General features: G+C 45.1%; 2 protein-coding genes across 2 annotated transcripts in view; one reads left to right on the top strand and one right to left on the bottom strand.

Annotated features, from left to right (window-relative positions):
* Positions 1 to 3,116: 3,116 nt before the first annotated feature.
* On the bottom strand, positions 3,117 to 14,892 carry rpl9 (ribosomal protein L9). Its single transcript, XM_038791396.1, has 8 exons — positions 14,809 to 14,892; positions 13,286 to 13,332; positions 13,080 to 13,195; positions 7,342 to 7,437; positions 6,474 to 6,606; positions 6,309 to 6,389; positions 3,964 to 4,086; positions 3,117 to 3,275 (listed from the first exon to the last, which is right to left on the bottom strand). Exons 2-7 carry the CDS (start codon positions 13,329 to 13,331, stop codon positions 3,980 to 3,982), a joined length of 579 nt encoding a protein of 192 aa, XP_038647324.1. The 5' UTR covers position 13,332; positions 14,809 to 14,892; the 3' UTR covers positions 3,117 to 3,275; positions 3,964 to 3,979.
* Positions 14,893 to 17,343: 2,451 nt separating this feature from the next.
* lias (lipoic acid synthetase) overlaps positions 17,344 to 26,701 on the top strand; it is a 60,890-nt gene continuing 51,532 nt past the window's right edge. Inside the window, exons 1-2 of the mRNA XM_038791395.1 lie at positions 17,344 to 17,496; positions 21,998 to 22,170. Of these exons, the coding sequence (XP_038647323.1) occupies positions 17,443 to 17,496; positions 21,998 to 22,170 (227 nt within the window). The 5' untranslated portion in view covers positions 17,344 to 17,442. The remainder of the gene's footprint in view (positions 17,497 to 21,997; positions 22,171 to 26,701) is intronic.

Here is a 26,701-nt window from a genome sequence, read left to right as displayed (position 1 = left end):
CCCGAGTGTCTGGTATCCTTTACAATGTTGCAGTTGCTTCCCCATTTGTGTCCATTGTATCTGGAATTGTTCCATTAACATGCTAATTATCCTGGTGATTGCCTCATTAGTATGTGGAATGTTTGTTTCGGTGCTGTCTGCTTTCTTAGCAGACAGAATCCACACCTGCTAGGTGCAGCCTGCTGGGGCTGCAAACATTGTCCATTTTATCCTGTATGCTTTGCGTTCCTCCATTTTGTATTTAGGGAAATGGCCAACTTTGGTGGCTACGCCTCATACACTGCAGGAAAGGATGTCCCGAAGCGTGGTACATTGGTGCGACCATGCAGACGCTGTGACAACGGATGAATGGACATCGTGCGACAATCGCCAGGCAGGAATGTTCCCTTCCAGTCAGGGAACACTTCAGCAGTCAAGGGCATGCAGCCTCTGATCTCCGGGTACGCGTTCTCCAAGGCGGTCTTCAGGACGTGCCACAACAAAATCGCAGAGCAAACTTATAGCCAAATTTCGCACCGAGTATGGCCTCAACTGGGTCCTTGGATTCATTTTGCATTACATTTACCCCCCACCATCTGGCCTAGGCTTGCGAAATCCTACTAACTGCCCTGGCTTGAGACAATTCACACCTCTTTAACCTAGGGTTATCCCTATCTCTGGATCTGTAAAGACTTAATTACCTGCAAATGCTCGCATTCAAAGCATCATCTTGCATCTTTGAATTTGTCTATATACATGTTTCTGGAACATGCCTCTTCATTCACCTGAGGAAGGAGCAGTGCTCCGGAAGCTAGTGTTTTGAAAGAAACCTGTTGGACTGTAACCTGGTGTTGCAAGACTTCTTACTGTGCTCACCCCAGTCCAACGCCAGCATCTCCACATCTTAAATGGCTGGAATGACGACTAGGGGCTTTTTACATTAACTTGATTGCAGTGTTAATGTAAGTCTACTTGCGACAATAAAGATTTATTTATCATCTAATCAATCGTTCTTCATACGGCAATCCCCTCATCCCAGGAATGGTCTCATGAATCTTTCATTCCACCCCTTCAAAGGGCAAACATGTCTTCCTCCAGGAGTGGGTGTTGAAAGATTATGGCCAGTGATACCACAATTTCCTCCCTTACTTCTCTTGGTATCCTCAAATGCATCCAATCAGACCCTGGTGAAGTCCAGCCTATTTGATACCTCCTCTATCAGGCTTCAGGCCATCCAATGTCTCAACTGCATTATCTTTCACCATGGCTTTAGGAACAATTTCCTTGAAAGACTCACATGAAATACTCAATATCTCAATCATATCCTCTGCCCACATGCAAACCTCCTTTTCAGTCCCTAATTGACCCTACCCCTCCTCTCACTGTCCTTTTACTATTTGTATACCTGCGCAGGACTGCTGGATTCCCTTTTGTTAGCTGCCGGTCTATTCTCTTACACGCTGCCTCAGATTTCTCTTTCCCTTGAAGATTTCTCTATTCAGCCTGGTTCTCATTCGTATCAACCTGATAGTCAGATCATCTGCATCCTTTTCTAGAATTCCATAAATTCCTTCAGTGCAGAAGGCTATTCGGCCAGAGTCTGCACCAACTCTAGGCCCACTCCCCTGCCCTGTCGCCACCTAATGTGCACATCTTTGGACACTAAAGGACTATTTAGCATGACTAATCCACCTAACATACACAGCTTTGGACTGTGGGAGGAAGCCCACAGATACAAGGAGAACGTGCAAACTCGTCACCAAGGCCAGGATTAAACCGGGTCCCTGACACTTAGGCAGTAGCGTTAACCACTATGCCCTGGGGCATCTTACTCATCATCCAGAGAGCTCTGGCCTTGATTATAGAAGCATAATAGAATCCCCAAGTGCAAAAGGCCATTTGGCCCATTAAGCATGCACCAACCCTTCAAACGATCACACAATTAAGGCCCAGTCCCCCACTCTAAGGGCAATTTAGCCAATCCACCTAACATACACAGCTTTGGACTGTGGGAGGAAGCCCACAGATACAAGGAGAACGTGCAAACTCGTCACCAAGGCCAGGATTAAACCGGGTCCCTGACACTTAGGCAGTAGCGTTAACCACTATGCCCTGGGGCATCTTACTCATCATCCAGAGAGCTCTGCCCTTGATTATAGAAGCATAATAGAATCCCCAAGTGCAAAAGGCCATTTGGCCCATTAAGCATGCACCAACCCTTCAAACGATCACACAATTAAGGCCCAGTCCCCCACTCTAAGGGCAATTTAGCCAATCCACCTAACCTACACATCTTTGGGCTGTGGGAGGAAACCAACAGAGATTTGGGGAGAATGTTCTGCATCCTATCCTTTCTAATGCTGCATTCCCGTCAAGTTACATTAAACTAAGTTTGTGCAACATACAGCCCACCGTACTTCATTATCCAGCGTATAGGGCAAATTTTCAGCGAAGTGCAAGCAAAAAATTCTGCAATCAAGAGACCATTTATTAACAAAATCAGTAGCAAATGTGCATCAAGTGGCTCGTGAGTCTGTTGGGGAAGAAGAGGTGGGGGAAAGAGACTGTGTGCCAGGGGCAGACCATCCCAACCACATGCACACACTTTGCAGCATCAGCAAATTACCTACAAGAACATTGGTCCTAGCTCCGAGCCATTTGGGTCCTACCTCCCCAGAACCATCTTCAAGCCCAACGCATCCAAAGTCCTCCCATTTAGTTGCTCTGGCCTACTTCCTACATGGCATAGAGCATAATCCAAAGATTACCACCTTTGCAGCTACTGCTCATTAGCCTCCTTCCCAATGCCCCAAAATTGGTCATTGGTACAAATATGGGCCATAATTCCTGGCTATTCACCGTCCCACATCAAAGGGCTTTGCAACTGCTCAGTAAGATCCTTGACCCTTGCACCAAGGAGGCAACATGTATTTCAATCAGCAGTTACAAGATCACCCATCACTATCTTCCTCCTGCACAACTGTGTCATAAATGGTGTTGTGGACTGGGTTTTGGCTGCATTCCATTCGATCTGCATTAGCAGTGGTAAAATTCTAGTCAAGTAAATGGAATGCTGTTGAAACATTTAAAACCAGATAAGCAGTCACAGACCAAGAAAATAAAATGACAAGATCATCTTCAGTCCATAAAATTTATTCAATGATTTCTATTTGAAAGAGCCGAAAGTTATTCAGTGAACTGTGGAACAACAGTGGACTTTTCGCTCACATAGATGCCATCCAGAAATTTACGAATATCCTTCTTTTTCACTGTTGTTGTTTGTTGAATGAGAGCAGCTGAAGAGAAGACAAACTGCAAGTTAGAGGTGTCCAAGCTCAGAGTAAAACAGCAAGGTGATGCTAAAGCTTCAACATTTTACAATACTCTCCTCGAAAAAGTGCAGATTTAAGCATATTGCATAAGGAAAAAGCAGCTAATATGCTGCTTATGTTTCTAATAAGTGGCACAAATCTTCTAATAGGCTTTCAGCATTAAAAACACATTCTTCAGCTCTTCAAAATTTAACTGAAGTTCATGAATTGTACCAGTTATTTTACTGAAATTCGCACATCAAGAATTCTCAAAAGGTTGTTTTCAAAGTGTCTATTCTCCACTTTTCTCAGGATTGCATGATTTGGAAAGTAGAACCATTCACCTGACAAATTGATTAAGCAAGACAAGGGAGTGTAGTTTTGTGAAAACACAGGCAGCAAATTTCAAGACTACAAACCTGTACTGCCTGATCATTTCACAATTAACAGGTTTATAAATAGACTTTTGAGATGGCAAAAATTAAGAAACTGCCTGCTCCACTAGTCACACTCTCACATCACCTTTCTTCTTATCAAACTCTAAAGATTTATTACACAAGCAGATTTAAGATTTTTTTTTAAATTGCCACATGTTCTGAAGATGAGGATGCTTCCTCTTATATGACCCTACACGCTTTTCCTTCAGTGGAGAAGACACAAGGCACTTTCTAACCTTTAATCCATTATGTCTATGATGTGGAATCAACAACTGAACCCTTCTCAGAGACGTAAATACCATCCAAGAACTTTCGGATATCCTTGTTTTTGACTGTTGTTGCCTGTTGGATCAGGGCAGCTAGAAGATAAATAACCCATGCAGGAAAATTAACCAAAAAGAGGCATCATACAACAGGAGCAGAAAAGGGAAACTAAAAGACAACATAAATCATACTACACAGTTGTACGTAACCCTTAAGTCGCCAATTAGAAACATCTGGTATTTGGTCAACAGCAATTTAAGAGTTAAGCCAGAAAAGCAGTTTTAAAAATAAAGTAAAAAAAAAACAAAATTCTAATGTTTCGGATTTCATAATTTTGATGATCAGGATACCATGGGAAAATAGGTTTAAAGAGAGGAAGTGATCAATATAGTTTTGGTTTAAGTTTTGAATCACCACATCAAGAATTCAACTTCCAGCATAATCTACAAGGCTTGGTGAAGGACAGAGACAATGTCAGAAAACAAAAGAAAAGCCAGAGAGTAATCTACATCACTGCCATATCTAAATAAGTGTTTCATGACAGGTTGAACAAAAAGAAGTGCTTTCTAATGCAAAGCGTAAAGAAACCAAACCATGTTTTTAAAAAAAAGACAGTCTGGTAAAGAAATTGCATCAGGTGCAAGACAATTCAAATGAGCTGATGAAATGACAAAATAGGATATGAGGAAACAGCAACAATCAGATCTTTCTCTGGGGAATGCAGGCATCATTAATACTTTGAGGACACGTCAAATTTGCATTAAATTCTCATAAGAGGGAGGAGAAAATAGGTTTTCCAGAATTTCCCCAGAAAATAGTTTAATCTGAATGATCAACTTGAAGATTGGTATAAAAAGGAAATGGTAAAATCTGTGAAAGAAAATGGATTCTAATCAGGTATTTGAAAACATGAGGAAATTCCTGAGGCAGCCAAAGGCTACGATCTTTGGACCAGACCTTGAAGATGAGAGAAATTGTTCAGGTCACCAAGCTTCACCTCAAATCATGATTGAAGGAGGAGATTAACTTTACAGGCAGTCAAAACCCAGGACATCCCATTGACTGAACTACTTTTTCTAATAGGAGTCTTCATAAATTTCACCTTCATTTGCATAAAGGGGAAGCATCGTACTTCTACCTGTAGGTTCCACGCCTACAAGTTACCTGAAAGGTAGGAATAGAAGTTACAGATGTATCAAATAACTATTTAATTTTTCACTCTCTTCTGGAGCTGCGAGGACTGGTATATATGTCAATACAACTAACATTTGATGGGGCAAATTGAAGTTTAAACACATTGAGGAAAATCAAGAGAGCTCTATTGGGGCAATAGGTGAAAAAGTACAGCAGTACATAGAATTACATAGAATTTACAGTGCAGAAGGAGGCCATTCGGCCCATCGAGTCTGCACCGGCTCTTGGAAAGAGCACCCTACCCCCTACCCAAGGTCAACACCTCCACCCTATCCCCATAACTCAGTAACCCCACCCAACACCAAGGGCAATTTTGGACACTAAGGGCAATTTATCATGGCCAATCCACCTAACCCGCACATCTTTGGACTGTGGGAGGAAACCGGAGCACCCGGAGGAGGAGGGGGGTGGGGGGGGGGCTTTGCTCAATTACAACAGAAAATGAGGAAACAAGCAGATCATGGAGATCTCCCAAAGCCACAAGTCCTTTTGGTTGCTGAAGAGCCAGTTTAAACAAAAAAATGATTTTATGGGACGTAGATGCCAGCTTGGACAGAGTGGCTTGCTAGCCGATTTCAGAAAGCAGTTAAGAATTACCCACATTGCTGTGGATGTTAATAGAAAGATGAGGGTACTAAGAAATAGAATTATGCACTGATAGAATCCTTTTAGAAACCACCATGTGCTGCCAACCACATTAGCCAAGGAAGACAATTGTGCCAAGCAAGATTATTTGTCATGAGGATCTTAGAAATTATGCTGGTTAGAAAAACGTTCCAACAGTGGTTTTAAAATGAAGACAATGTAAAGTTAACCAAAATAAGTTTTAAAAAACATCTGAATTGACATAATGATGATGGAAAGAAAGTAGGGTTGAGATCATGAATAAGCAGGCCATACAGATGCCACAAAATCAATTTCTAAAAGAGAGGCAAGTACTCCTTTTCACTGTACAAACCCTTATTGCAACAGACAATCTTTATCCATGAAAATAGAACATGATTTTTCAAACATACAAGTTAGTTTATAAAGAGGGACAAGGAGTCAATCACTAAAGTACTTCCAGTTCTATTCCATGCATTTCCAATGGCTGGGCAGCCCAAGTTGCCTGTAGAATACTAACCAGAGTTTGACACAAGTTCAATGTCGTTTCCCTCAAGGACAAGCTCATCTTTCATGGCCTGGGATACTATACATGAAACACCTGATGCAAAAAACAGGGGAGTTACAATGGAGTACCTTTAAAAACGATTTGAAGAAATTAAGTAATAATGCTCTCTTCACTCACCTGGCTTCATACGGACTCTACGAATATACTTTTCTCCCAGGAAGTTACGGATTTCTACCAGAGATCCAGTTTCCTGAACGACCACATTAATGGGGAAATGAGCATACACTGATCTCATCTTGTAACGGAAACCCTAGGTTTGGAGAAGACAGACAATTAAAAACAAAGTAGTCAGACATGCTTGAGACATTTAGCCCGAAATTATTGAAATCAAATAAACTTGCCCGAAATTACCTGTTCACCAGAATGTAAAGTGGATCATTTGGCTTCATTGAAAGGGACTTTAGCTATGACATCATGGATGCTCCAAATTTGGAGAAATTGAGGCAAATTTGCCACTCCAGCATTGCAAGCTAAAGTCGTCACTTTATGTAGATACTGAATCAACCTGAAACATTAATTATTCTTCTTGCCACAGATGTTGCAAGATCCACTGAGTATTTCAGCATTTTGTTTTTATTTGGGTCTCATTGCGAAATGAGTGATTTCAGGATCATAAAAGCCAATGGGGACTCCCACCCATGGAGACTCAGTTGGTTAATGGAGTATATCTAACCCGCAGACATGAGGATACCAGGATGTTAAGCTCGCCAACATTTAAAATAATGCTAGTCTCTGGGTTATGCAAAAGGAGGAAACCAAAACGAGCACCTTTCCTATTACAGGGACAGATGGATTGGGATAGGCCAAGCCTATAGGAACAAAAACTTGATACATGTCTGAATTACCATGTGAATTCTCATTTGGTCACGGGAGAACACCTAGTTCCCATGTAATTATACACAAGCAAGGACTCAACTTCAACATAAGGCAGAAAATTTCAATGACATGTTGAGCAATTGAATTCACCTACTAATGGGCTACTTACTACTGTGACGCCCTTGATCATGTTCTGTACGTGACTGCAGATTGTCCGCACCGTGGCCAACTCTTTTCTGTTACCCCACCATTTGTCAACTCGAAGCTTGGAAAGAGAAAATACAACTAAATAATTAGTAAATACGGATTATGTTGAAGATCCAACTATTGCTGGATTGAGAAAATCTTGAGAAGTGTGTTAACCAATTTAAATGTCCAATAAAGTTAATAAAAAATTAACATACAAGATAGTTAAAGTTTCAACATGATGGGCTTTAGATATACCAGACATCAACTTGCTTTTAACACCTTAAATATTACAAAACCACACCCATAACAGTATATTTTGCCACTGATACTATAATATACTGAATTATAATGTTGAGTGCTTCCATTAATTATAAATCACAATCTTAACTATATTGCTACAGAGGTAGAGTGAAGATAAAGATATTCGGGAACGGCAGTAGTGCCTGTTCTCATCTCCCAGTTGCAGGTTTCAGGGAAATGCTGAAGATCTTGATTTAAAATGATATTGAGAAGAAATATTATCACTGACTATGTGGAATCTGGACTGATCGAGTGAAGAAACACCAACAGGCAAAAACATTTGAGAGTGTGTTATACAGACCACTAGTGACAATATTGGAAATAGCATTAAACAGGATATCAGAGATGTATGCGGTAAAAGAACACCTGTGATTATGGGTGACTTTAATCTGCATATAGATTGGGGGTGTCAAATTAGTCACAGTACAATAGAGGAGGAATTTCTGGCATTTTCTGGACTAATATGCAAGGGAACAGGCCATCTTGGACTGGGTATTGTGCAATGAGAAAGGATTAGTTGGAAATCTAGTGAGAGATCCCGGAGAGAGAGAGAGAGCGCGTGAGAGATCCCGGAGAGAGAGAGAGCGCGTGAGAGATCCCGGAGAGAGAGAGAGCGCGTGAGAGATCCCGGAGAGAGAGAGAGCGCGTGAGAGATCCCGGAGAGAGAGAGAGCGCGTGAGAGATCCCGGAGAGAGAGAGAGAGCGCGTGAGAGATCCCGGAGAGAGAGAGAGCGCGTGAGAGATCCCGGAGAGAGAGAGAGCGCGTGAGAGATCCCGGAGAGAGAGAGAGCGCGTGAGAGATCCCGGAGAGAGAGAGAGCGCGTGAGAGATCCCGGAGAGAGAGAGAGCGCGTGAGAGATCCCGGAGAGAGAGAGAGCGCGTGAGAGATCCCGGAGAGAGAGAGAGCGCGTGAGAGATCCCGGAGAGAGAGAGAGCGCGTGAGAGATCCCGGAGAGAGAGAGAGCGCGTGAGAGATCCCGGGGAGAGAGAGAGCGCGTGAGAGATCCCGGAGAGAGAGAGCGCGTGAGAGATCCCGGAGAGAGAGAGCGCGTGAGAGATCCCGGAGAGAGAGAGCGCGTGAGAGATCCCTGAGAGAGAGAGAGCGCGTGAGAGATCCCGGAGAGAGAGAGAGCGCGTGAGAGATCCCGGGGAGAGAGAGAGCGCGTGAGAGATCCCGGAGAGAGAGAGCGCGTGAGAGATCCCGGAGAGAGAGAGCGCGTGAGAGATCCCGGAGAGAGAGAGCGCGTGAGAGATCCCGGAGAGAGAGAGCGCGTGAGAGATCCCGGAGAGAGAGAGCGCGTGAGAGATCCCGGAGAGAGAGAGCGCGTGAGAGATCCCGGAGAGAGAGAGCGCGTGAGAGATCCCGGAGAGAGAGAGAGCGTGAGAGATCCCGGAGAGAGAGAGCGTGAGAGATCCCGGAGAGAGAGAGCGTGAGAGATCCCGGAGAGAGAGAGCGTGAGAGATCCCGGAGAGAGAGAGCGTGAGAGATCCCGGAGAGAGAGAGCGTGAGAGATCCCGGAGAGAGAGAGCGTGAGAGATCCCGGAGAGAGAGAGCGTGAGAGATCCCGGAGAGAGAGAGCGTGAGAGATCCCGGAGAGAGCGAGAGAGAGAGAGCGAGAGCGCGAGAGAGAGAGCGCGAGAGAGAGAGCGCGAGAGAGAGAGCGCGAGAGAGAGAGCGCGAGAGAGAGAGCGCGAGAGATCCCGGAGAGAGAGAGAGCGCGAGAGATCCCGGAGAGAGAGAGAGCGCGAGAGATCCCGGAGAGAGAGAGAGAGCGCGAGAGATCCCGGAGAGAGAGAGAGAGCGCGAGAGATCCCGGAGAGAGAGAGAGCGCGAGAGATCCCGGAGAGAGAGAGAGCGCGAGAGATCCCGGAGAGAGAGAGAGCGCGAGAGGAGGAAACACGACACACAAGTCAGGGGTTGGCTATGGAAACATTACTGTCAGGGGGTGGGGGTGGTCTTCTACAAACATGGAGACAAAGCCAGCCACATGCTGGCACATCAACAACAAAAAAAGCAGCCACAAAGAGATGGTGCAAGTTAAGGACAGAAATGGTGGGATGGTGGCAGACCCAAACTAGGTTAACAAGGCAATTACAAATGTTTTCCGAGGTCTGTCCACCTCCAAACCCCCAGAGGGAGACGAAGATGAAGCAGCTCCTCGACAGACTGGATATACTGATGGTGAGGGAAGACAGGAAACAAGGGTTGAAAGCAGCGCTTGGGTTGGGTGAAATCGTGGAATGCATTAATTCCATGCAGTCAGGAGAAAGCACCAGGACCAGATGCATTCCCAATTGACTTCTACAAAAGATTTGCTGCAGCACTGGCCCAGACCTTGTGAGAGATGTTGAGCAACTCATTGTCGAAGGGAGCCCTGTCACCCACTCTGGCCCAAGCCTCGATCTCACTGATCCCCAAAAAGGACAAAGACCTAACAGAGTGGATCATACAGACCCATCTCTTTTAAAAAAATTTACAGTGCCCAATCCCCCCCCATTAAGGGGCAATTTAGCATAGCCTAGCCACCTATCCTGCACATCTTTGGATTGTGGGGGCGAGACCCACACAGACATGGTGATAACATGCAATCTTCACACGACAGTGACCCAGGGCCCGAACCGAACCCGGGTCCTCAGCGGCATGATAATAATAATCTGTCACAAGTAGGCTTATATTAACACTGCTATGAAGTTACTGTGAAAAGATCCTAACCGCCACATTCTGGCACCTTTCGGGTACAAAGAGAATTCAGAATGCCCAAATTACCTAAGAGCACGTCTTTCAGGGGAACTGTGCTGACCACTGTGCCATCGTGCTGCCCCTGACCCATCTATCTCAAACACCGATGCAAAAGTCCTAGTGAAAGCTCTGGTGAGGCACCTGGAGAGCTGCCTGCCAGAATTATCACAGAAGATCAGACCAGATCAGACCTGGTTTGTCAAGGGCAGACTGCCAACAGCAAATATCAGACACCTGCAGAATGTAATAATGAGCTCACCCTGGGAGAGGACATCAGAGGTGATTGTCTCCCTGGACATAGAGAATGCCTTCAATAGAATGGAGATACCTCATGGAGGTGCTTGAACAGTTTGGGTTTGGAGCAAGGTTCACTGCGTGAGTGAAGCTCCCGTAGCACTCCTACAGCGAGCGTGTGGAATATCATCACCAACTCAGCACTTTTGGCTGCACAAGGGAATGAGGCAGGGGTGCTCGTTAACCCCACTCCGTTCATACTGGTAATCGAGCCACTGGCCATCACCTTTAGATTGGCAACTTGGAATGGGGCAAGGAGCAGAGTTGAGAGGTGAAAGAACTACTGTTTGAAGTGACCCAAACTAATTTAGGTACCTGGGGATACAAGTAGCCCACAACGGGACGACGCTCCATCAGGGGAACTTCTCCAGCCTGGTGGAGGTGGTGAAGAGGGACCTGCACAGATGTGGGACTCTCCCCCTTTCGCTAGCAGGATGGGTAGACGGTCAAAATGAAGGTGCTGCCCAGGTTCCTCTTCTTATTTAGATCATCCCCAATCTTCACCAGGGTTGACACGTTAATCATGGTCTTTGTCTGAAGATACCTGCAGCTGCATAACTTTCTCTGCAAGGAGACAAAAACGTTCCCCCAAAGACTCAGGCACACTTTTGAACACAATACGAGGGCTGGACTAGTTAGATGACAACTGTGGCAGCATTTACAGACGACTCAGAAATGGTCAGGACCCCACTGATCAAGGCCAGATGGAAATGTGGGGAGGAGCTGGGCATTGAGATGGAAGAGGACTCTGGATTGAGGTGCTGCACAGAATCAACTTCACCTTCTCTTGAACTAGGCTCAACCTGATGTAGTCAAGATGGTGCTCAGACAAGCATGAGCGGGTTCTTCCCGGAGGTGGAGAATAAGTGAGAGTGCTGTCAGGGGGGCCTGGTCAACCACACTCTCACATTCTGGTCCTGTCTCAGACTTAGTTCTGAATGGCCTTTGAGAGGCCATGTCCAGGATTGTAGGGGTCGAGATGGAGCTGTGCCCATCTGTGGCGGGCGTTTTGAGATGCAAGAGTATCAGGAGCTTTACACAAGCAGGGGTGTGGACACCCTGAGCTTCGCCTCACTAATCGCTAGGCAGAAACCTCTGCTAGGTTGATGGCAGCAGCAACACCAGCACCTCGAAGTAGATCTCAGACTGGCCAAGTTCCTGAGAATAGTGAAGATAAAACTCTCTACCAGAGGGTCCGAGGACCTGTTCGGGGGTGGGGGTGCAGGGAGCACCGCCGGAATGAAAGGGAGCTCGCGCACAGCGGATGAAAACAGGGAGGAAGGCCATTCACTGAAGGGGGCACAGCACACACATGGAAAACCAAGGAGGCGGACCACCCTAACCTCCCTCGAAAACTCAATGAGGGCACAGGAATGTAACTGACTGCACTAGCATTGGTTGCTGAACATACAGGCAAATGAGGGTCCATGAAGCAGCCAGATTAAGGTTGCCATGCCAGCAACTAAAAAAAAAATGGTTCGAGGTTCTACATCCTTGAACTAATTATTAAATGTATTCTATTGCCGAGTCAAAACACCAAAGATTAATGCTCTAAAAACTTGGTAAAGTGGCAGCACACACACACTTCAGAATAAAAGCTTGGGTTCAAATGACAAGTGCATAACCCAAACTGGCAATACTGAGGAACTGCTGTATTGTCAGATGCACTGTCTTCACCAAGAACCGAGGGTGGAAAACACAAGAGATCCATTGCACAATTCAAAGACCCAGAAAACATGTCTGGCCAACATTTGCCTCAATATTCCAAAAACAAAACAGGTCAGGCACCTAAATTTGGTGCATAAATTAGTTACTAATGTGCCTGCGGAATAGTGGCTGTACTTCAGCCAATTCATGTGACTGAGAAGAGTTTTGCGATATCCCGCAAACATGAAACACACTACATGCACTTTATAGAAGAGCTTATGGTCAAATACACATGGGAACTACATTCCAATAGTGAACAGAAAGTCCCTCAGACTAATTTACTGTGTGGGTACATGTTTTGAAGGCCAAAACAAGCAGCCAAATTGCAAATAGTACGATTCGACAAACAGCAATGAGGGGAATGATCAACTAATCTGTTTTCACGAGTGTGTGATGGATGTTCGCTTGCCAGACATTAGAACCAACTGTTCTTATTTGTGGGATATATCCACTCAACCCTAACAGACCAATTGCTCAGCTGAAAGTCAGTATCACCAACATTTCAGTACTGAACAGTCACCATGGATTATATGCCCAATATCACAAGTGCCTTCCCACTAGAGAGCATACCCCTGACAAATCCAAGGGGACAGTGAAATAAGACATGCCAACGTTTCAAGTTTTGCAAAACAATTAATGCTTCCACCAAATGTTTAACAGATACACAAACTTCTTACCTTCTTTTTCTTGGTGCCAAGAAGGCTAAGTTCCAGGTTGATGTGGTTAAATTCCCTGCGCAATGTTCCTCGAGGCCCCTTTACAATGACAGTGCGGCCTTTCAAAGTCACCTCAACTGCAAATAAGAGACAATGCTCGTTACAGCACAAAATTCAGTCATTAATTATGCAAGTCTTGATTTTCAAACATTAGAAAATAACTGTACCACGGTCAGGAATGTCAACAATCTGGTTGCTGAGAATGGTCTTCATTCTGGAGAAGAAAAAAAAATTGGTTTAAGGCACAATAAAAAACAAGGCAACACCATAATTTACAGATAAACTTGCAAATCAGCAGCTATCACAAAACAGCACTCAACTGTGATGGGCACCACAGAAAAATGTCTAAGAAAATATTTCAATTAGTGTTGCAACCAGAGTGCAATCTTTGAATCAGATGCTAAATCAGTAAGAAGTCTTACAACACCAGGTTAAAGTCCAACAGGTTTGATTCAAATAAGAGCTTTCGGAGCGCAGCTCCTTCCTCAGGTGAATGAGCTGCGCTCCGAAAGCTCGTGTTTGAATCAAACCTGTTGGACTTTAACCTGGTGTTGTAAGACTTCTTACTGTGCTCACCCCAGTCCAACGCCAGCATCTCCACATCATGTTAAATCAGGACAGACTTGTACTTGTATAGTGCTTTCATTATGTCCCAAAGTACTTTACAGACAAATAAGTACTCTGAAATTATGTCACAGCTCTCACAAAAGGACTAGTTAGTCTGTTTTAGCCATGGCACATTGAGCAACTAACATTAGCCAGACACAAAGAATTAATTAATTCTCTTACTCCTCAAAATAGTGCCACAGGATCTGTTTACATCCACCTGACGAGGGTGACGGGTGTTCAAGCTTCAATGTCTCATTCAAAAGTAGTCAGTAGTACAGCCTGTGCACTCTAGACTCAGACCCCATAATGTCCTCACAGGTAGACATTGTCAATCTCATGGAATAGCAAAGAGGACTGGAATAGTATTGAGGCTTGTCCTGTGTTTTGGACAACTTTTACCCAACATCAACACTTTGCTGTCAGCAGCACTTTTTTTGCACACCAACTGGCTGCATAATCCTCACACCACAATAACTTTCATTGTCTGTGGTGCATCCACTGGAAGGTTTCACACAAGGTCTATAATGGCAAGATAGCAGCTTGGTACATTAGACTGAAAGTTATTAGTTTGTATTTTAAGACTGAAATGAGATTTGAGCATTGTCACTGGGAGTTTGTGAAAGGAAAAGTCTTCCAATGGATCAATACAAGTTTGAGTCACAAAAGTGGACACTAGTGTAGCACAAGAGCGGTTGTAAGCCAATACTGACTTGCAGTCAGCACAGCCTTCCCATAATCACTGCCAGAGCTCAGCGAGTTGTCATCTTTCTCTCAGCGCGCTCGGACTGACATTCACACAGCACCAGTCACTCCGCCCGCTCTAACAACATGGACCTCAAACCAGCCTCCGGCATAAGCGGCCCACTCTCCCCCCGGGCCTGGAGTACAGTGCAGGGCAAGCCATCCGCCACAAAACACCAGAATTGACCCGCATCCGCCACAAAATCTCGGGCAATACCGCCCTGAACCGCGGCGCGAGGGAGCCCGCTTCCCGTCAGGACCGACGCCAGCCCCGTATAGGCCATAAAACAGCCGATGAAAGTGGATTTCCCCCAGAGCTGATAGCTCCACATTCCCTCACCTCGCTCAAGATGGAGGAAAGGAAGTCACTTTCCCGTCCGCCCACACTTGTACGGGAGCGTTCGCGTCACCATTCATACGTCATCACGCACAATACCGTCCAGACCTATCACTTCCGGCAGGTGTCTCCACTTCCCTCCGATTCATTGCTGAACCTACTGAGCACTCACTCAGTTTATCCGTTTACTAACTTACAGTTTTACTTCACTGTTGTTTCCGGCTATTTCATTCGTGCATTTAAATAGTTTGAATGGCATATTTTAAAAAAACTATTTCTTCCTTTGATTAATTTGTTTCACAAAACTTCCTGACTATTGACAGGAATAAATTGGCTCCAAATGAATTGTTTCATAGAATCCCTATACTGCAGTGTAGAAGGAGACCATTCGGCACATCGAGTCTGCACCGACTCTGTTGGAGTCAGTTGAAGGCACACATGCATTTATATAATTATAATTGCTCGCCGGGACATATCAAGGGACGCAAACATGCATTCATAAGGTTGGATAGGTATGATGTCGCTAAAATCCAATGAAAAAGAAAGACTTACATTTACTTCGCACAAATGAACAACCAAGTGAACATTATTCAAGTACAGTAAATGCATCTTCCACATCAACCTTCAATGAAATGTATTCCCGGTACAATGGCAGCTGGTGACCTTTTCCAGACGTATGCTCGTGTGCAGCAATATACCTCATGAAACAATGCGTAATCCCATCATCAACCTTATTTTTATTGTTTTCAGTGTTATTATGAACTGAGTAGATTTGAAAGAGACAAATAGTGCATTACTCAAAGGATAGAAAATAATTGTCCTTCTTCAGTCCTAAGAAGTTATGTTGAACTCAAAACGTTACATCTGTTCCCTCTCCACAGATGCTGCCAGACCTGTTGAGTTTTCCACGCATTTTCTGTTTTTATTATGTTCAATCAGTGGGATTCGATTCTGGCAGAAACTCCCATCAAATTCAGCTACTCATAATACAATAATGTGGCTCATATTTTGGCAATTAAAAATGAATGTGCCATGGTTCTGCACAACTATGTGCCACCTGCGGTCTCTGCTCCTCACTATTGTGTGCATACTATACTCCATGTCAGGTGCCTCACCTGGCTAGCTGCCCCTGTACCAGATTTTTGGTCCAATGTATAAATGAGGCCTGGTTTGACATTAGGAAAATATTTTCATATGATTTCTTAGTTTTCGCTACTCATGCATTTGTGATTTAACCGTTGCTTACTATCAGTTTTGCTTCTGGGTTAATCACACAAAAAGTAAATAACTTGCAATGAGAAAGAAGACAAAAAAAATCTGAATTGGAAATAGAATGCGCAAAAAGAAGCAGAGAAAAACATCTTACTCTTCTACAGCACCTGACATGTGCTCAGAAATGTCTAAGAGCAGTGAGCAAAGAATAAACATCAAGCAAGGGGACACGTGATAAAGAAGGGTTGGCGGGGAAAAGGCCCAAATTGCTGGAGAAGGGGATGTCAGATGATGGAAGAAAAGTGGCTGAAAATGCAGGTACCAAAATGCCACATAAGAAACAATGAAGAGTAGGCTGGTTTTGGAAGAGGAAATGCCTATGTCTGAAAGTAGTGGGGGCCAGGAATAGAGATTGTGCTGTCAACAGTTTAATGGAAGGGGTCAAACAGCAGGATGTGTGGGTTTCAAGGACAGGATGTGTTTAGAGATGGCATGGGGAAAGATGAGATTCCTATTTATTTTTATTCGTTAGTTTAGTATCGCTGATATTTATTTATAGCTGATGGTTAGGTTTTTGCCTATACCTCTTATGTATTAATTTTTAATTTTGTTCCGCTCTGTCACAATTGCACCCCACTATTTTTAAATACTTTATACGGGATGAAATTCCTTGCTAAATCAAGCAAATTTTCCGTCCTTTAATGTATTTGTAGTTTTGGGACTTGCTATTCCCCCAAATAACTGTAGCTTTTTAACTCTTTCATAGGATTTGGCATCACTGGCAAGGCCAGCATTTGTTGCCAGTCCTAATTGCTGGGCCATTTCAGAGGGCTGATAGAGTAAACTGCATAGCTGTGGCTCTGGAGTCAAATGTAGGCCAGACCAGGTAAGATTGGCAGATTTCCTTCCTTAAAGGACAATTATGAACCAGATATATTTTTATATAGTTTAATAGTTACCATCATTGAGACTAGTTTCAATTCCAGAATGATGGTAATTAATTAATCCCGTGTCTCTGCCAAGCATTTAGCCTGGGCCCCTGCTTTACTAATCCAGTGACATTATCACTAGGCCACCACGTTCCCATTTCTTTTACTGCCCATATGTCAAGTGCCTGCAGGTCCTAAAGAAACCCCGTGGTTGCAAAACCTTGGCTGCCCTGAGCGTGTGAAAGGCAAAGCCAAACTTCTTCACGTCTTCTCCTGCATCGATGTAAAATATTACAGAACATTAACTGCAATCCTCTAAAACAAAAATCAGACGAACTGAACACTTTGTACCAGGAGGTTAATCAACCCAGTGTCCAAACCGTCGGTCCAGTCCAGTCAGACAGGCAATGACACAGGCGGCTCCTGCTGTTGAGACCAGAGGGCGGCGCTGTGACTGGAGTTGGTGCCGGCAGCCGGCCCTGTCGCTGAGGCCGACATGAAACTGCTGCAACTGGGCTGGTGTTCGGCTGCTCGGCGCCGGCTGGCACAGGTGAGTCAGAGCCCGGGCAGAGCACCGGGATCAGGGCCTTTCCGGGGTGCCGGTTCCCGGCCACAGGGATGGGGATGGGGATGAAGATCAGACCGAGTTCGTGGCGCCTGAACTTTGGGGTCATTATGTTGTTAGTTGTTCTTTCTCTGTGTGCAGCATTTTCCATATCATGTGCGGTGCAAAATTGAATTTGATGCGACGAGTGATATGACTGGAAGCCAAAAATGTGACATAGTGGGGAGATTGTAATCCCAAACTCAATTCACTATCGCTTGACCGAATCAAAGAGTATAGTTGAGGTAAGTGCCACCTATGTGCTCGAGTGCTCCATTCGCACCGCCCCATCCACACAACTCACAACCTTCTGACATTGAAGCAGCAAGAATTTATACCAGGAGTGTAAAGAGCTTTGAATAAAAAGGATAGTCACGGTCGTAAATAGACCACTGGGATTAATTTAGATTTCCCCCTCCAAAGCAGTGGGCGGGATTCTCCAGTAATGGGGCTATGTCCCAACAACAGCGGTTTACTCTGAACTTTGGAAAAGGTGCAAAGGAGGTTTACCAGGATGTTGCCTGGAATGGAGAGTAGGTTTTATGAGGAAAGGTTGAGGGTGCTAGGCCTTTTTTCATTAGAACGGAGAAGGATGAGGGGCGATTTGATAGAGGATTATAAAATGATCAGGGGAATAGATAGAGTAGACAGTCAGAGACTTTTTCCCCGGGTGGAACAAACCATTACAAGGGGACAGAAATTTAAGCTGAATGGTGGAAGATATAGGGAGGATGTCAGAGGTAGGTTCTTTACCCAGAGAGTAGTGGGGGCATGGAATGCACTGCCTGTGGAAGTAGTTGAGTCGGAAACATTAGGGACCTTCAAGCGGCTATTGGATAGGTACATGGATTACGGTAGAATAATGGAGTGTAGATTAATTTGTTCTTGAGGGCAGCACAGTAGCATTGTGGATAGCACAATTACTTCACAGCTCCAGGGTCCTAGGTTTGATTCCCAGCTTGGGGCACTGTCTGTGTGGAGTCTGCACATCCTCCCCGTGTGTGCATTCCTCCGGGTGCTCCGGTTTCCTCCCAAAGTCCAAAGGTGTGCAGGTTAGTTGGATTGGCCATGATAAATTGCCTTTAGTGTCCAAAATTGCCCTTAGTGTTGGGTGGGGTTACTGGGTTATGGGGATAGGGTGGAGGTGTTGACCACGGGTAGGATGCTCTTTCCAAGAGCCGGTGCAGACTTGATTAGCCGAGTGGCCTCCTTCTGCGCTGTAAATTCTCTGATAATCTATGATTAATCTAGGACAAAGGTTCGGCACAACATCTTGGGCCGAAGGGCCTGTTCTGTGCTGTATTTTTCTATGTTTTCTATGTTCCTTAACAAAGTCCTGAGATTCTCCTACCTGCAAGGGGTCTGGCAGGGCCCCGGAGTGCTTCTCGTAGCTTTGGCTGTGGATACGGGGCCCAGCATTTCCGGTCATGAGTCCAGGCATGCGTGCGGCGGCGGTCTGCAGTGGCACCAGAAGAAGGCCCCCCTGAGATTGTGCGGGTCCGTGACTCCCGGCCGTCCATGAGGCCCCCCCACTCCCCACCAGGGCGGCCGCAACCACCGGCCGCTCCCAACGTTCGATAGAACCACGCTGTTGGGAACTCGGTCAGTTTTCCTTGGAGAATTGCGGATGGGCGGGTTGGGGGCTCTGTCAATGGCCCCCTACCCGAGCCGCGTTGTTCACACGCGAGAGACTCCTGAGCGGGAGCAGCGTCGGACCGGATTTCGGCGTAAACGCCCATTCGGCACGGAGGCTCGGAGAATCCAGCTTGGTATCTCTGTGAAAGGCAAATTGGAAATGTTTGGAGAGATTATCTGCTGGTGAATTCTGCTCTTTATAACTTTCTTCTTTGTCCACTGGAAGCCCTGCTTGCTTCGTACAGTGACAGGTCTGTCTATATGTCCCTATGCTCTGTAAGCCACCACCAAAGCTGAGCCTATATGGTGTTCCTCAAGTGGAAAGAATGAAGGTGAATGATTATGCAGGGTTGCGATTCTGTGAAACGTTTTTGGCTCGGAGTTACTTACACTGCTTTGAAACTGGGGATATGGGAAATTAGCCGAGAATTTAAAAAGACCTGTGCATCTAAAATATTGAATCCTGTATGCCACAATAAATGCCCTTCATGGTCCTTTGTCTTACTTTCTAACAGTACAGTACTGAGTTAATCTGTTATATCTCTGACATCCTCCGGAAAAGGACAGTTGCAAACATCGATCATAGTATGAGAGGGATAACAGATATTGGATAAGGGATATTGGAACATACCAATAGTAGACATATTGCTTTGTTGTGCCCTATTACTACTACTTATCACCACGACTATCCATTTTACCTAAAGCTCCTTACATGCCATTTATAAATTCTTACTGCTTCGGTGTCAGAAGGTTTTGAGATTTGTGAGTGGGATGGTGCTGATGGAGCTCTTGAGGATAGAGATGGCATATGTCCCAATGATGCTGAAGCCCATGCAGGACCTACTTCTGCTGTCATTGCTTGTATGTCCATTACTTACCAGACACAGGCCACAAGCTCACTCCCATACTGGCATTGTATGGGCTATGTTGCTGTCGATGTGCTGGATTGCCATCAGAAGCAGCAATATTCTATGGTCTACTGCAGCAAGGCATGGTTTCCGTTGGGCTAAAGGGCCAGCGAGACAGAAGACCTAATAATTACAGCTAAATGATTAGGAGAATATCTGCAGAAAGCAAAAATTTTGTTCTTTAAGAACCCAGCCGTGCCAACAGGACTCTTCCAACTTCTCCATCTCTCAGTTTCCCTGGCATGCCTGTCTGGAGCTTTTTTCCTCATATCTGATGATTGTCATTCCTCCACCCTTTGTTTCTGGCTGTACACATGTTTTTAGCAAATAAGAGATTTAGACGTTCACAATGTCTTTTCACCCAGGTGCCTGCAGCTTTAACTTTGAAAATACTATTCGATGCAGGTTATACTGTAGTCTGTTTCAAATACTGTTCGATGCGGATTATGCTGTAGTCTGCTTCAAACATTGCAAGAACTGTGATATAGGAAAGTGAAATGAGAGGAAGGTGTAACCGAGGTGGATTGCATTCATTTAATAATCTGGTCCTGGATGGTATGAGGGTGAATCACACTCCCCAGCAGTGTTTTAGTATCTACATGGCATTGCTTTCATTTATCTTAACCAAGCTGGTGGATACAATAAAACATTTCCAACACTAGACAGCTATTCATAGGGTAACGGAAGCTGGCTGCAGGTAAATCTCTTTCTGAAGCATGATTCTTACTTGTATTTCTCTCTGGCAGCTAGCTCTTTCCTTTTCGCCACCCAAACATCATTCATGCAAATCTGGACCAACATAGTTCAGAAACAGTACACTGACAATCAACATTGTCCTCACGGGCCTCACGGTAGCATGGTGGTTAGCATCAATGCTTCACAGCTCCAGGGTCCCAGGTTCGATTCCCGGCTGGGTCACTGTCTGTGTGGAGTCTGCACGTCCTCCCTGTGTGTGCGTGGGTTTCCTCCGGGTGCTCCGGTTTCCTCCCACAGTCCAAAGATGTGCGGGTTAGGTGGATTGGCCATGCTAAATTGCCCGTAGTGTAAGGTTAATGGGGGGATTGTTGGGTTACGGGTATACGGGTTACATGGGTTTAAAGTAGGGTGATCATTGTTCGGCACAACATTGAGGGCTGTACTGTTCTATGTTCTATGTTCTATTGCAGCATCCTCAAATTTAAAATATAGAATCTCAAACATTATCAGCAGATTCTTTTGTAATTTGTGGACAGACAAGGAAGATCTCATAACAGGATAGCTAGTTACAAGTTGGTTTCTAAAGATTTTTCAGCAGATTAAACTATTGACTGCCCTGCTATTTGTGGTGACTGTGCAATGCTATAATTTCTCTAGAATGTTGGAAAACTCTCATCTGAAGAAAGCAGCAATAGCAAATGACTAAAATAAAAGCAAATTACTGCAGATTCTGGAAATTGAGTAAAAGCAGAAATGCTGGGAAAACTCGGGTCTGGCAGCATCAGTGGAGGACATTTTGAGTCTGTATAACTCTTCAGAGCTCTGAAGAAGCATCATACGGACTCGAAACGTTGCGCTCTCCATAGATGCTGGCAGACCTGCTGAGCTTTTCCAGGATGTTCTGTTTTTATTTATTACTAGTAATGAATGACTAATGTATAAAGTTCCACAGATTTGTTCAATTGAGCTGACCAGTGGAATCTAGATGACCTTCACAGAACCTCACCTCAGAAAATGTAATGGTTTGAGTGGAGTGAATTGCACATGGTTTGTGTGAATTTGATGATAATCTGTGGCTAATAGGAATGGTTCTAATGTTTGAGTCATGCTGTGTAAAAGTATATGTCTATGCTGTATTTCATTGCTGCATCAAGATAACCTTTTCTTTAAAAATATGGAATATTTGTTAATTGCCTGACATATTTCAGGCCTCTGCTCGTCTCATCTGTAGCCAGCTGAGGACTTTCAGTGCAGTGCCAGATGAAAAGAAGCGATTCCTAAAAGAGGGGCCTGACCTGCAGGAGTTTCTGTCCGGTGAATTATCAGACAAGAAATCATGGGAAGAATATAAGGGCAACCTGAAGCGTCAAAAAGGAGAAAGGTACAATTTTGTGTCTTTTGGAAAAACATTATAAAAAGAATTGTAAACACAAGCACAGGGAACCCTGGAAACACTAGGTCAGTCACGTTCTGTAGAGAATAAAAGATCAGTTGATGTTTTTAGTACAGACGCTTCCTCAGAACTGAAAAAAACCACAGCCCAGATTTTGTGGCTATAAATAACAGTGAGGATATTAGTACTCACTGTTATTAACGTGCAAATTGAATGGCAACTTGCAATTCAGTTTTCTTAAAAAATCAGTAAGAAGCAGTCTGAGTAAGAATGTTCTGCGGAAGATTCACTATAATCTTACTAATACTTTTGAAATGCATGCTGTTTTTCCCCATTGACTATACACTAAACCTACCAGTAAAAGTTAAGGTTTGTCCATTTTAGTGCAAGTGAATTTTTAATGGAATGGTCTATTTATTGTTGCTAAATAAGCTCTCCACCATTGAAAATTAACCGTTACCAGCTGCAGTTTGTTTAGAGTCTACGCTGCTCATTGAGAATTATTTGATTAGAATAGTTATATAGACATCGACATAGAATTAGACATAGAAGTAAAATGCAGAAGAAGGAGTCTGCACCGATCCTTGGAAAGAAAACCCCACACCTCCACCCTATCCCCCATAACCCAGTAACCCCACCAAACCTTTTTGGACATCAAGGGCAATTTAGCATGGCAAATCCACCTAACCTGCACATCTTTGGACTGTGGGAGGAAACCGGAGCACCCGGAGGAAACCCACGCAGTCACGGGAGAATGTGCAGCCTCCGCACAGTTACCCAAGCTGGGAATCGAACCTGGGACCCTGGAGCTGTGAAGTAACTGTGCTCACCACTGTGCTCCCGTGCTGCCCAAAGTGGTACACTGTGCATGGTTGACTCACACAGTTCCCAGGTTTTTTGTAATGGGTATGTGTTGAAATGGATTTCTTATCACTTACAATTTCAGCTAGGGTTTACTGTCTTGGAGGTGGAGAGTATTCCACACATCTATCACCCCTTGCATGAGGAAGTGAATCCTAACGTCTCTCAATGGCATGGCTTTAAATTTAAGGTTATACCTCATTGGCCTAACTGCCCCACCAGCAGGAAGACAGATTTTCTTTACTTTAAAAATCCTTCACGTTTCAATCAAATGACCCTTTAATTTTCAATATTCCAGGGAATACGAGCCCAGGGAATAAAAGCCAAGTTCATGTAATCACTCCTCATAACCTAATCCTTAGAGCCCTGGTGACACTTTGGTGAATTTGCACTGCAATTCTTCCAAGGCCAGGGTATGCGATTTGAGATGTGGTTGCCAGAACTGTTCAAAGTATTCCACATGTGGCCTAACCAGGGTTTTGTATAGTTGTAGCAAAACTTCCATTTTCTATTCTAGCCCTCTAATTATAAAGGCCTTTCATTAGCTTTTTTGATTATTATTTGCACCTGAGTATTACATTTTGTGTACACAGACACCTAAATCTGACCTCTGCTATTCTCAAACAAAACATTTGCATTCATTTGCACCTTCACTTCTATAGGACATTGCAAAATCCTTTATAATCAAGTATTTTTGAAGTGCAGGTGCTGTTCTAATATAAAAAAGCATTGCGTAATTTAAATAATACTCAGATCTATTCTTGGCCTAAAATAGATGGCATCAAATTTCACGGCATGGAAATCCATTTGCAACAGTTTTGCTCACTCATTCAATTTATCAGGGTTTCTCAGGAATTTAATTTTTAATGTATTTTATTACAAACATGTATTAAAACAGGTTACAGTTAATAAACACCCCAGGAAACATACTTCCCAGCAATCAACTATACAATCAGTACAGATTTTTTGAACAGCTCCTCAAACACGATCACACACATCTCCCACCTTTTCTCAAACCCCCCTTAACTCACACTTTATCTTCTCTAACCGCAGGAAGTCGTACAGGTCACCCAGCCACGTCGCAATGCCGACTGCCACTCCAGTAAAATTCGCCGCTGTGCAATCAGAGAGGCTTTTGTGAGGGGCCATGAAGAATCCAGCACGCGTTGAAGGATAGAAAGAAATAACATTTATTTACAATAACATATATACACAACAGCAGTAGTAACTCCCTTGCTGTTCACTCGTCTCTAGCTGGTTCCAAACTGGCCAGCTCTATTTATGCAGGGAATCTGCTAATGATTTCTCCGCCTCCCTCACTGGGGAAGCTCACACTCCTGAAGGATTGTGAGATTGCCATTAGTCCACAGCCAGTGGTAAGCAGGTAGGTCACAATTTGGATGAGGCGCTGGATCGGGCGGCGTGTAATGAGACGGAGAACGGCGGTTCCATGATGAACGGTGTAACGGTTGTACATTCACAGCCCTTGGGCCTGAGGACTCCCCCTCTGAGGCGTCCTGTGTCTGCATCTCGGAGTCCGCTGCATCTGCCATCTCGGCATCCCTATCGCCACGCGGTTCTGCAACGACCTGCGCAGGCTTTGAGTGTCTGGTCTCTGTGGCTGTAGAAATGAGCTCCGGGGGCGGGGAATCTTTGGAAAAGATGGTCTTCTGGATTGATCGTGGTGTACATGCTTGCGCTGGAGATGACCCTGTGCTTGCACCTGGTAAGAGATAGGGACCGTTCGGCGAAGGGTAACGCCAGGGACCCACTGGGCACCACCAGCAAAATTTTGAACGAACACTGGGTCACCGGGCGCAAACTGACGAATCAGCCGATGCCGAGAAAAACCATGTCCCTACCGTTCTTGAGTGCGGTGTACTTTTGCGCCAATGTCCGGGAAAACCATGCTAAGGCGGGTGCGAAGTCTCCGGCCCATTAGGAGTTCTGCAAGAGCTACTCCAGTCACCGCATGTGGAGTGGTCCTATATGAAAACAAAAAATGAGCCAGTCTCGTGTCCATAGACCCGGAAGACTGCTTCTTTAGGCCTCGTTTGAATGTCTGCACTGCACGCTCCGCCAACCCATTGGAAGCCGGGTGGTATGGAATGGTGCGGATATGGCGTATACTGTTCATCTTCATGAACCTTGCAAATGTCTCACTTGTGAACGGAATGCCGTTGTCCGTGACTAGCACCTCGGGGAGGCCATGGGTACTGAAAGACAAACTAATCTTCTCGATTGTTGCGCAGGACGTTGTGCCTACCATCTTATGCACCTCTTTTTAGACTGGGCGTCGATTAATAGAAGGAACATGGATCCTTGAAAAGGGCCGGCGAAATCCGCATGCAGGTGTGCCCAATGCCGCCCTGGTCATTCCCAGTGATGTAGGGGCGCGGCTGGCAGAAGATGCTCCTGGCAAATGGAGCAGTTTTGGCCACCTTCTCAATGTCGGTGTCGAGGCCTGACCACCGACATAACTCCGGGCCAACATTTTCATTTTGGTCACACCCGGATGCCCATTGTGCAAGTCCCTTAGTATCAGCTCCTGTCCTTTTTCCGGGACAATCACACGTCTCCCACAAGAGGATATTGTCTTCCATGCTAAATTCTGACAGCTTGGAGGAAAATGCCTAAAACTCACCTGGGAGCTGTCTATGCTGCCCACCATACAGGACTATGTGCCTAACCTTTGACAGGACTGGCTCCGTCTGAGTCCACTCACGGATCTGTGATGCCATGACAGGCAAGGAGCCCATAAAATTTAGGCTTGCAACCACCTCACCGGTCGTGGGGGTCGACAAGAGGCCAGTCGATAAAGGCAATCAGCTCAGTGCGTCGACATTCGCTATCTGGGTACCTAGTTTTGCTCCAGAGAATACTTGTAGGCAGCGAGCAACAAAACCCAGTGCTGGATCCATGCGGAAGCAATGGGCGGTATTGGCTTATCCTCTCAGAAAAGTCCCAGCAGAGGCTTATGATCAGTCACGATAGTGAAGTGGCGGCCATACACATACTGGTGGAAGCGTTTCACCGCAAAGACCACTGCCAGGCCCTCCTTCTCGATCTGCGCATACTTCTTTTCTGCTGCAGTCAATGTGCGGGAGGCAAAAGCTATCGGTCGCTCTTCCCCATTCTCCATCTTGTGGGACAGGACGGCCCCAATACCATACGGGGATGCATCACACGTGATGAGCAAAGGCTTTCCAGGATCATAGTGGGTTAGTAACCCAGATGACAACAATTGTTGTTTTACCCACCGGAAAGAGGTTTCTTGTGGCTGACCCCAAACCCAGGTGTGATTCTTCTTTAGCAGAAGGTGCAACGGGGCCAGCGTAGTTGCCAGATTGGGGAGGAACTTCCCGTAATAGATTATGAGGCTGAGAAAAGAACAAAGATGCAAAGTGTCAGTCGGGGCGGGGTCCTGTTGAATTGCGCGCACCTTCTCTGCAACGGGGTGCAAACCTTCGCGGCCACCAGATAACCCAGGTAGACTATTTCCTTCGCCTGAAAGATACACTTTGTAAGACGTAAATGGACTCCAGCCTCTGAAAAGCGTCTAATGGCAGCCTCCAAATTTTCCAAATGTTCCTGCTCCGACGTCCCTGTAATCAAAACGTCTTCTAAGTAGACAGCGACACGCGGTAAACCTCTCCAG

Source organism: Scyliorhinus canicula, chromosome 3 (genome assembly GCF_902713615.1).
Source record: "Scyliorhinus canicula chromosome 3, sScyCan1.1, whole genome shotgun sequence".
In the NCBI taxonomy this organism is placed as follows: domain Eukaryota; kingdom Metazoa; phylum Chordata; class Chondrichthyes; order Carcharhiniformes; family Scyliorhinidae; genus Scyliorhinus; species Scyliorhinus canicula.
Note: the sequence above shows the minus strand (reverse complement) of the source record. Positions and strands in the feature narration are given on the sequence as shown.

Coding starts and splice junctions, on each gene's coding strand:
- rpl9 (XM_038791396.1), bottom strand. CDS start 13,331: ATGAAGACCATTCTCAGCAACCAGATTGTTGACATTCCTGACCGTG. Junction 13,196..13,285: donor TGTTGACATTCCTGACCGTG/GTACAGTTATTT, acceptor TCTTATTTGCAG/TTGAGGTGACTTTGAAAGGC. Junction 6,390..6,473: donor TAGAGTCCGTATGAAGCCAG/GTGAGTGAAGAG, acceptor TTTTTGCATCAG/GTGTTTCATGTATAGTATCC.